The following is a 12,377-nucleotide window of genomic DNA, read 5'->3' as shown; positions in this document are numbered from 1 at the left end:
GGACCAATTGGTCCCGCGTTGTCCCAAAACATTGTTATATACAAGTTAAACAACAATGAGTTGATACATCTTGTAAAAGTATATCAAATTTTTCTATTACACCTCCACTGAAGGACTTCCTTCTGCATAATATTTGTGGTTTTTTGATGTAGACATGGAACTCGTTGTGCTGGAGAAGTAGCTGCTACTGCATACAATGAATACTGTGGTGTTGGAATTGCTTATAATGCCAGTATCGGAGGTGAGCTACTTCTTAATTACTTTATTGTTTTAATTCTTTTTTGCCCAAAGTTAGGTAAATCATATTTCTAAATATTAAATCAGTTGTTACTTTAGCTGTATGGCTGAATTACATTTGGAAATTGTTTTAGAGAAATCATTTAATCAAAGTTCTAGGCAGCTATTTATATTCTGGAGTGTGTATAATGCCATTAAAATGCCTTGTATGGTTTTTAAATTATAACATATGTTTGAAAAAGGTGTTAACCCTTTGGATGCTACAATTGGATTTAACTGATTTGACATTTATAGCCGTTTGATGAGACAAGCGGATTTACCCCATGATGTCACAAAACTTTTCCTCTTTGTGTGACAATCAGGATACTCACACGTCCTTGAATTTCCCGCCTTAGTACCTTGTGTGTACATCACTGAGCAAAAGTGCATCTAGTGGATTTTGATATTGGAAAAGGACTAAAAAAAGGTCAAATTCTAAATTTCAATTTTTAGTGGATAATTGACACCCTTCCAGAACCCATCCGAAATTGAATTACGCACTCAAAGGGTTAATCTATACTAAATTTGGGTACAAGGACTGTTATGTAGTCTTTATTTAGTCATATGTCCAAGTATTATTTAATATGTTTTGTTTCTTTTAACTGGTATACATGTACTTGTAATAAAATACTGTGTTATATTGTGTTTCAGTATAAATCCAAGTACTGTTTTTCAGCATATGTGAGATAATTTGTGTCTGAACTGGAAATAGACACTAAATGTTATAGTTTTTATTTATTTTTTGCCACTTAAGTTATATATTTTGTTTCCAGATATATGTTTATATCTATTCAAGTAGTGTGACAAAATAGTAAGAATAAAATTGAATGTTTGTTGATTTAAGCAAATTAACCTGATATGGAATAGAAAAATGTGCTGAACATGTTTTTCCAATACTTTACATTACCTATGCTCACATAAATTGCTATTCTTGTTCTCTATGTGCAAAACAAATTTTTTTATGCATGCCATAAGCCTTCTATCTCCCCTCCATTGGAATTGACTGATTCCAATGCATTTCTCATTTAAATCATCATGCATCAACCCTCCACCAGTAACAGTGTGACATACTCTCATTATGCACCTGATTCCCTCTATTCAATTCTACCGAACTGTCACTTCTCTTTTGGCAGTAGTCATGTTCAGAAGCTTTTTCTTTTGGTGCTCTTCATGTGAATCATGATTTTAGTAGTTTAATTTCCATAAGGGGGATTTCATTATTATTGTTTTCTTTACATTGAAGGAATCATTTCATTTAACTTAATTTTCCAATCTTTATTTTTTTCTCACACTTTCATATTTTTCATTAAACACTTTGCTATTTTCTCTGCTATTGTGAGATTGATCGTTGTATGGGTCAACCTTCTTTTTCTGAAGTTGCCCCACTAATTCTCCTGAACAAGCCAAACCTGTTCCGTCTGATGAAGATTTGATAGCCTTTTTACACTTTGGATTTTGCAATGTTTTTCCCTAACCCTCTTGCAGAATCAGCTAAGCATAATATGGCATTTTTTTCTATAATTCCTTATTCCCTTCATATTGGTTCATTTGTCATCCTCGGTTCTCAATTTACACACATGGTATCACTGATGCGAATTGGTCTGGGCTGTTAATCAAGTTGGAGAAGTCTTTACTGTGACTTATCCAATATCATGTCCATTTAGGTGTTTTATTTTTCTACATACATCTCAGTCGGGCCCACTCTTCTCCTGTTTGACTTCATTCGATGGGTTTTTCAGTTTGATTACAGTTCGCAAAGTTCTCTCGCTTTTGGGTACGTGATCTTCCATTGTAGCCCTTATCTCCTTAGATTAGGCTCATATGCGGGCTCTTTCATGGGCTGCAGCTGAGAGGTCTTATCCTATCAGTGTCCTGGAGCTTCTTGCTTTATTTCATGTTTTGATTAATTTTCTCAAACTGGCCAGAAATTGTCTGGTAATGATTCATTCCGACTTTTCTTCAGTGGTTGTTTACTCAATCACTAGAGTGGTGCCTGTTTTCATCCATCTGTATTTATACATTGGATCTTTGTTTTGGGCCCACTAGCTTGATATTTCTCTCACTGCTTGTCATGTTCAGGGTGTTTTTGTTCTTGTCATATATCAGATTCCTGTCCAGACAAAATTTATCTGATAGTGGTCTCTTGATCTTCTTGTTTTCCAGTGGCTTTGACTTCAGTGGGGTACTCCTTACGTTGAGGCATTTGCTACGTCATTTAACCACAAATTGTCTTGGATTTGGTTTCCGATTCCTTGTCTTCTTGCTTTGGTTATCGATGTTTTCAGCCAGGTTTGTCTATCCATTTGTCTATCCTCCCATTCTCCTTCTTCTCTGGGTGATTTCGTTTATCCTCGACACTCTGTGTTCAGTCCTTCTGATAGCTTTTTCCTGGCTGTCTCAGCTGTGGTCACCATGGCTTCTCCAGTTCTAACTTTCTCTTCCATTACCTTTTCCTCTGCCTCCATCCCTACATTGCCACCCTTAGTCACTGGTGTTTCATCCAGACATTCCAGTCCTCTGTCTTCATGCATGATTTTCCTCTTGATATTGGCGAGGTGATCCGGCTTCTCCCAACAATTAGTCCCTTTTCTGGCTTGTTTACTTCGTCCTTACTACATGGAAATTTCTCAACGCAAATGGAATTTTTCCGCTATGAAACATAAGAATAAATGGGAGTGAAACGTACAAATTGCAGTTCTCCCCTTCGATTGGGATTCCTCATCCTACCCCCATGTGGATGTCGGTTCCTAGTGGCCGGGTTTTGGATTTAGACTTGAATCAATCAACATAAGTTTTCATACATGTCTATATTCCTCCATTATTTATACTCCATCAGTGTTGTGGGTCACGGTGGAGGAAATTTCAGATTGTTACAGTTCTTTCCTTTCCACTGTCCTTTGACGTTTCTTATTCTGAGGATGTTAATGTGCTTGGTGTGGTTCCAGTCAATTTCACTTTTGAGGGAGATGGTTTACATTATGTAGACATTTTTTTTATATTGGATGTCAGGTTCCTGGATCATAAAAACCAATTTATTGTATTCACATGTGCCCCATTCATGAGTCCCTCTGGTCTCATGAACTTGAGATGAAGATGGTATGACCTTCTTTCCTATCCCTGTTAGATGGCTACATTTTTGACTGTAGTTGACTTGTCACCGTATCATCCTCCTTCCTACACCCACATGGATGTTGTTTCTTGGTGGCATTGGTTTTGGATTGTAGTTAACTTGCTGGTGATATGATCCTCATCCTACCCCCACAAGGATGTTGGTTCCCAGTGGCATGGGTTTTGGATGTAGTTGACTTGCCATGTACGGTCTGTCGTACCCTAGCCACTCTACACCTAGGGGCTCATTCTTTTCATTTTACCAACTTTTCTAATTTCTGAGATTGAGTTTCTTAAATATTGCATAGTTTAGATTACTTTCCCGCCATAGTTCTTCCCCAATTGGATTTGCTCTTCTGTTTTCCACCCATGTGATGGGTGAAGAGTATATCTGGTTCAAAAGTGGTGTGTTCCTCACTTCAGATCTTAGAATCTGACTGTCTTATCTTAGGGAGTGTTCTTTGGATGTTTTTGAAGGATACTTCTTTCTTTTCCTTGCACCAGTCTCTCGATCTATTCAATGTGGGATTGTATCTATTTATGTGAGAAGAGGTAATGTACTGTATTGAAGGTTATAATTTTCCTACATTGAAAATGTATTTCCAATAGGTACTTATCTCCTCTCACACTTCCCACCCTTCCTTCCCACTGAAAACTGGTTCTTCCATTTTCTCCTAAAACTCCAGGTGATAGTTCAGTAGAATTGAATAGAGGGAGTCACATGCATCATGAGAGTATGTTCACTCTTATTGTCATGATGATTTGCATGAGAGACGTATTGGAATCGGTCAATACCAATGGAGGGGAGATAGCAGGCTTGTGATATGCATATATTTTTTGCATATAGAGGGCAGCACTGAATGAGAATAGAAATTTGTGTGAGAAGAGGTAAGTACCTATCGGAAATACATTTTCAGTGTGGAAAAATTATAACTTCAGTGTACTTTTAAGTTTCTGATAATGTTTGTCTCTAATGGCTCAGCAGTGAGTCTGGAGGCTTAACACTAAAAACTGGTTTTCAATACCCATGATGGGCACAATACAGATAACCCAGTGTTAAGTTTTATGCTTAACAATAAACAAACAAACAAATTAATAATGCTTAAAGAAACATATTTTGTAAAATGCTTTATAAGAATTTTCCTTAACAATGAGTCTTCTCAGTGATATAAAGCTTAAACTTCACAATGTGTTTGATACTCTTGCATATATCACCCAATTTATGTTGTTTACAATTCACTTCATTGAGCTGTCGACATGCATGACATAGGCCAGTCTAACCAGATTCGAGTTGCTTATGTATTTTTGGCGTGCACCATAACTGTACCTTTTGATTCTTTATGCAACTGTTGATGTGCAAATTCATATGCATTATCTTTTGCAAAATGCAGTCAATCCACATATTGCTGTGAATATGATGGTACAGTTGCATTGGGTAGAGGATAATGCACCAAATCCACTGAGAGCTGTACTTCTCAGCCAAACATTAAGATATTTGTGAATAACCAGCTGATTGGTACACCATTATGAAATACATTAAGTGCTCACTCCAGTCAGTTTGATCAAACTTGATGTAAGCATCCACTTGACAGTTGGTACTACTCGTTCAGCTAATCCATCAAACTGATTATGACATGGTGAGTGCATTTTTCACCTCAATTAACAATTTTGCAAACAAATAGCTATTGAAGTTTTCTCCTTGATCCTTGTGTATCTCCCCACGTGTTATGAATCTTGTAATCAATTGTTCAGCTAAAATTTGAGTGATAAACTTATTAGAGCATCAACCAACAAATAGACTTTGGCCAATTTAGTGATTTTTTGCATATGTGTCAGCTAATATTTAAGTACTGTTATACAGTATATGTGTTAGTTTTAGTATGAGTGGTGTTAGGTAATATTGTTGTTCAGCTTTATTTCAGATACTGTTATGTACAGAGTTTGAGCACATTAAACTAAAGTGATTTTGAATATGCAAATTACAAGTTACATGACATTCACAGCTGATATAAAGTGATGGTGGAACAAAATGTATGAAAACCAAATTTTGACATTGTTAGGGATTTCATAAGTAATGTGATGACAGCAAAAATATGAGAAGGGTATGAAACATCCTTTTCCAATCCAAAATATTCATACACTCAGGTCATAAAGATGTGTTCAGGTCAGGAATTAGAATTTGTAAGACTGGGATATTCCTTGTATTTAATGTCATAGGAAAAGAAAAGAATATAAATGGACTTGGGAAACCAGGACCAATCAGAAAGAGACATGCAGTAAGCCATACCCCAGCTGTGGTAAGCAAAGTGCAGCATATTGTAGCAAGTGAGAATTCACAAACAAAAGGTTCAGTGGGAAAAGCTGTCCAAGTGTCACAGGTAACAGTACTCGACATAATCAAGAAAGATCTTCATCTGGAATTGTGACACAACTCATATGTACACAGATTGTTTCCACACTATATCTTTTAAATTATTCTATACTTCAATTAGTTGGTGAATATGTTATTTACTTGGACATACTGGTCAAGTTGTCAAATGCAGCACTTGCAGATTTCTGTGCAATTGGATTGATGAATCTTATACTGAAAAACCATCATCTTTATTCTAACTGGTTAACAAAAAGCATATGGGGAAAAGTGGTGTACTTTTGACATATGAAAGCCTTATGACAGAGCCTTTTGCAATGAAAACTAAACTGAAGAGGCTATTGTCAAGATACATGGCTATCAAATGGTGCATGACTGAATGTGGCAACATGGAATGTGACAATGTAGTGAGGCACCAAAATTGTTTGAATATAATGCACATATCCTTTATAGTATTTTTCAGCTGTTGTTAAGTACTGTTATGTAGTATTCAGATGTTATATGGATGCTGTTATGTAGTCTGTGATTCAGTTATATTTCAGGTACTGTTAGTGTGTTTCAGCTGTTGCACTAGCGATGTTATTTAGTGTATGTTTAAGAAGTATTGAGAGAACTTTTATATTAAATGGAATAGAATGACACTAGCCACTGTTACAAAGTATTTTACAGTTATATTTGTATTTTTATTCTGTACAAATGTTTCTGTTGACTCATTAAAACAGAATAAGCAGAAGCTAGTGAGTGTATAAGTCTGTATATTATACTAAAAACAGACTTGAAATGAATAGTTCTTTTGATATTTTACCGTACTTTTATTAGGCTATTTTCAGCTATACTCATTACACTTTATTGACCATTGTTTTGTTACAGCTAAAATTAAGTTTAGGTTATAAGAAACTTTGCTTTACAAGTTGTACTACTGAAGTGTTGAAATTATAAAAGTTATATAAAAAGTGGTTTAAATCTTGCACAGACAAGAATTACATGAGTGCTAGATTGTATCTTAAATGGTGATAATTCATTGTTAGAGGTAAGTTATGTTATGCATATCTTTTTGAAATTTCATACTTTGCCTATTGGCACACATGGTGAATAAGAGTCTTTTAGTTGTATAGAAATCCTCTAATTTATGGTATTGGTTACTTATAGGTGTACGCATGCTTGATGGTACTGTAACAGATGAAGTGGAAGCCAGAGCACTTAATCTAAATTCTCAATATATAGACATTTATAGTGCCTCATGGGGTCCTGAAGATGATGGTAAAACAGTGGATGGACCAGGACGTTTAGCAAAGATTGCTTTTGTTGATGGTATCACAAAGGTATAATTTACTTTTTTATATAAAAAGATGATATGCTTGTTGAAACTGTATTAAAAAACTGTAGATAAAAACACCATATTTTTAATCATTTAAATGTAATTGCACAGGGTATTAGATCACATAATCACTTGATATATAATTTTTCCATTTGATCTGCTCTGTATAGATTAGATAGTTATAACTACTTGTGTATTTTTGGTTTTTCAAACTAAATAAAAGTCATGAATTTCTTCCTTTTCTCTTCAACAGAAAAAAAGGTAGTAAAACCATTTTTTTATCAAAGCATGATACTTAAGCAAAATAACTTTTCCTTTAGTACATTTCCTTTTCTTTTTAATTGATGAACTTTTATTGAACTACATATATATATCTGCAACAATATGAAGCTATAACATGTTTAAAAAAAGAGTGATTGGTTAAGTTTTACTCTACTAGGTTATGCAAAAGAAAAGTCACACATGACATGAAGTGGCCTTAAGTTTAGACCAAAAATACTTAGTTTTTAAGCAAAAAATAAATGATTTTTTTATAGGCTTCATCAAAATGTTTTACTAGTTAAACATATTATTATTGAAGTTTCTATACCAGTTTTAACTTTGTTACTCAATAGAAATATTAGATGACTTTAAGAATGAACAGCACTAACATCTTATATACTTTATCAGTTCCCTTAAAGATATACTTAAACATTTGTATTATAGTAATATAAATATATACACCTAATGGCCTGTCATAAGGAAATTTGGGAACCTGAAGTAAACAACCACTGATCTCCCATGGGCATAACAGTTAACCAGTGCCTGTTGTACACTACCATGTTTAATTAAGGGAAAACAAACTAATATAGAATAGAGCATCAGAAGTAGAAAAAACCTGTATCAATATTGTATCTTTAATGGTAATATTTAAAAGAAAACATTATCAAATCAGGTACAGAAATGCAAAATGACAGAAATTTCACAGTTTATCTGGGTGTAGGCATACAAATTAGAATAAATATTATTTTGCTTAAACTTAAGGAGATAGGGACAATTCCACTTCTCGATTATATTAACTACAAACAGATTTCAAGAAGTGGAAGTTCTTTACTGCAACGTCCCATAAATGGTGCTCAAGCCTTGACTGCTAATTTTGTGTATTGTCAAGGAGTTACCAATTTTGGTATTATTTATATACAATTAGAAAACTTGTATAATGCTGTATCTTTGGTAACATGGAAATTTTTTGTAATAAATGTTTTATTAAATGTTATCACACAATGTAGTTATATTTATTTGGCTGTACTTGTCACCAATGATGTAGATAAAATTGAAACAAACAGTGGCAGTAGTTAAATCTGGTTAGTTAACTGTGTTATTGATTGTTGTATTTATAATTTATTTGAAGTGGTGAAATTGCCATTAGAAATTTTTGGAAGTTTTACTTGTAACATATGTTGTAAGTATGTGAACTTGGTGTCATAATTATTTTATTTTTATTCATCAAATAGTTTGTTCTACTCTTTGGTAATGAGGTATCATTTTGTTATATAGTTCTTGACTTAGATTCTCACAATATGTTCAGTATGTTTTGTGCAGAAACATTGACTTTCATAATCAGTAAGTATCTGTAACATTTCTTTTTATTACATGTACTGTAGGGAAGAAAAGGCTTAGGATCCATCTTTGTATGGGCCTCTGGGAATGGAGGACGTCAGCAAGACAACTGTAACTGTGATGGTTACACTAACTCTGTTTACACTTTATCAATTAGTAGTGCCACAGAACACGGAAGAAAACCATGGTACTTGGAGGAATGCTCTTCTACACTAGCAACAACATACAGCAGTGGAACACCTCGTGTTGATCGCAATGTGGTGAGTAATTCTTTGGTCACTTACATTCCTAATCCTTATTGTATACACAAAGTTATGGAAAACTCAAGGTTTCAAATTTTGGAATTATGTTAATTTTTGGGGTTTTGTTTTCTTGTGGACTTAACTTTTGGGTTTAAGTTAAGTTTATTGCCATAATTTTTTTTGCTTCTATGATTACATTTTTTTAAAACTGAATAAACACTTGTTTGCAATATCCATCTTGATATTTCATGAAATGACAGTTTGTATGTTAACTGTTTTCTAATTTTGATCACTAGAACATGAGTTAAAGTTAGCAAAAGTCCAATGTTAAATGATCATCCTAGAAGTAAATAATGTGAATACAAAATGGCCTAAAGTGAACCATAAAATACATAGACCCCACTGGCTTCCAGAGGCCTAGGCTTCTGGATTTTATGGGCTGGGACACAAGACCAGCCACAAGTTTTATCTTTTGTTCTCATCCCTGATATAAAGACATATTAAGAGAATTAACTATCCCACTACTGACTCGGTCAATTCGACCTAAGGAACCACAATTAAACTTTTGAGTTTTCATACTATAACTTCAAATATGTTATGTGTATCTTCACAAAATTTTGCAAGCTTTTAGTAAGCATTAAGAGTCATTTGTAAACAGAAAATCAAAATTTTTAATGAAGTATTTTCACCAAAAATTTCTCCATTAATATATGGAGTCAAAGTGCTGACTGTTTTGTGTGCAAAGTGATTTTCATGTTAAGATTAAAAATACTTCATCTGAAAAATCTCAAATTTCATTTGCATAATCTCTAAAACTTCCTAGGTAAACTTCAAATGTTCTTTTCAGTAAAACTTTACATTTTATTTGTTATTTTCTGTACCCTAACTCTGTATAAGGCGGGTTTAATTTGACTGACCTCATAACCACCCAAAAAAAAAAGAAAAATATGCAATAAATCTAAATTACCCATTTTTCCATTCTAGAATGACTTCAAATTATAGCATGAAACTAGATTGGTTTATCCTAAATAGCTTAAAACTTGTAATAGTATACATCTGTTTATACATAAATGTTATTGTTTTATTGTTTTTTGAATTGTGTGTAACTAATATTCCCACCACATAAATTGTAAATAACTTGGCAAATGTGTAGCTCATTTTACCCTATCAAATTATATAATGAATGAGTTACTTGCCATTGTATCTTGTGAAACTTTTTGCTGTTATTATTCTTTAATCTACCTTATCTAACCTAAGAAGTTTAAAGAATACACATAAAAACAAGAAATATAATAATTACCTGGGTGTTTTTGTGTTTTGTTGCTGTTGGCTGTTGATGAAACTTAACCCTACTTTTTATAGTAATGTTATTAATGCACTAAATATTTTTTTAAATAATGCACCAAAGAACACAGTATAATAACACTCTAAAAGCAGACAATGCTCTGTAACTATCACAAATATTCTGTCTTTTTTAACTATGCAACACGAGTCATTAAAAATTCAGTTAAGCTTGTTGATGTGAACTGGAAGCAAAATAGACAATTCTCTGTATAGAAAACAATGTAATATAACATGTCATTTGATAGATTAAAACCTTGGCTCTCTGTTGGTTATAAATAATATAGTATTAAACCTTAAAGAGAACTATTGGCAGTTTGTGAAAGAGAGGGTGTGACAAGTTGGGGTCTGACTTTCTACTTTACAACTCTAACTAAATAAGATTGAAGGCTCTGAAAATTATGCTTTGCCGGAAGGCTGATCACATTATAATGAGTAATTTATGTTAAATTTGATACTTCTTGGAGGGGTGATAAATAAATTAGAGAAGAGGGGATGCCTAGAGAGAGAAAATGTCACAATTCTCATGCTAGGGAAATTTAGGGTTGTTGTTTTTAATATTGTCTGATACAGTTAAGAACTTAAAACTTATATACTGTTAAGATATGGCTTATTAGCTACATTTTTATGCTATACTTATTGGTATACTAAGAAAGAAAGTGGTTTAGTTACATTTTGAATGTAACTCACTAAAGCCTTGTAACATGCACAGAAAAAGGTGCCCATGGAGAGAGGGTTACTTCATTTCTACTTAACTCTTTCAACCCAGGCTCAGTCTGTGGGTCCGACCTTGTAACCATTTTATGCTTGTTATAGTTTTCATCTATAACTTTTAAATTAGTAAGCGAATGTTAACGAAATTTGGCAGTTTATCAGTAAACTTTACAATGCTTTCATATGCAAAATATATAATTTTTTTATTAAGTGTTAAGGTTTGTAAAGCAATGTTTCTCTCATGCCTTTTTTTTATTTTTACGTCTTGCCAATCTACCATGCAAAGTAATTTTCATCTTAACATTAAACATACTTTTATGCATCAGAAAATTTTGAAATTTCACATGCAAAATCTTTATAATGTCCAAATAGTTATCAAACTTTTCTTGAGAAAAACTTTATATTTTATGTTATTTTCAGTAATTAATCTCTGTACGGGTTCGGTAAAATTGATCAATCTCGCAACCACCATAAAAAATTAAGAAATAAACATAAATTATGTATCTTTCATTCCAGAATGAACACAAACTATAACACGAAAGCATAAATGCTTAGATGAAATGGCTTAAATCTCATAACATTATACATTTATATATATTTATTATTTTTATTATATTGACCTTTCAGCCGTGCCTGGCTAAAGATACAGAAGTTACAATGACACAGTGCATGTGCACTCATGTTACCATATCCAATAATATGAAACTGGCCTTTATTCTTTACAAAGTGACCTGTCTTGGCTGTGTTTTAGTGGACTAGTACTTTGTGACATACAGTCACATTTCAATTATTATACATTATATATGTATGTACATTATTACTATTTACAAATAAGTTGAAGAACTTATTTTTATTAAAACACAGAACAGTAAATAAAGAAGTGAAGCACACAATTATCTCTTGTAGTTATGACCATTGAACTCATTTCCTGCTTGTCATAGGTTGCTAAGCCTTATAAAATTTCACACGCGGAGGGTGTGAAACGAAATAATTTTTTTTTAAGTTTTATATATACATTTAAAATAACCAAAAAATCATAAATTACTATTTCGATACCATAGAATTCCACTATAATTTACCAAGCTTTGTAACTAAGCTGTATTTGGGTAAAAAAAAAAATTAAATTTCAAGCAGACTAAAGACTCAAATTACCAACTTGAATTTTTGTATTGAAAGAACGAGATGACGTCATAATACTTGAAAATGGCTGAGAAAGCCACTAGGGGAACATTCTGAGCTTTCAATTGGTTATTCACATGCCATAGACAGAAGTAAGTGTATATAAGGGAGCGTTTCCAAAAATGGAAAGAGGTTAGCAGGGCCACTGTGTTTGATTCAGTACATGAGTGATATCTCAGCAAACAGAAAAGATAGGAGGTTCTTATTGTATATTCTAGCTTGTCAATATCAG

General features: G+C 33.2%; 1 protein-coding gene across 1 annotated transcript in view; it reads left to right on the top strand.

Moving 5' to 3' along the window:
• Positions 1 to 12,377, top strand: part of LOC106460561 (furin-like protease 2) — a 112,277-nt gene that overhangs the window by 29,845 nt on the left and 70,055 nt on the right. The window contains exons 8-10 of the mRNA XM_013920278.2: positions 153 to 241; positions 6,902 to 7,074; positions 8,714 to 8,929. Coding sequence (XP_013775732.1) covers positions 153 to 241; positions 6,902 to 7,074; positions 8,714 to 8,929 — 478 coding nt within the window. The remainder of the gene's footprint in view (positions 1 to 152; positions 242 to 6,901; positions 7,075 to 8,713; positions 8,930 to 12,377) is intronic.

This window comes from Limulus polyphemus, unplaced genomic scaffold (genome assembly GCF_000517525.1).
Source record: "Limulus polyphemus unplaced genomic scaffold, Limulus_polyphemus-2.1.2 Scaffold795, whole genome shotgun sequence".
NCBI lineage: Eukaryota > Metazoa > Arthropoda > Merostomata > Xiphosura > Limulidae > Limulus > Limulus polyphemus.
This window is presented reverse-complemented; position numbering and strand designations above follow the sequence as displayed.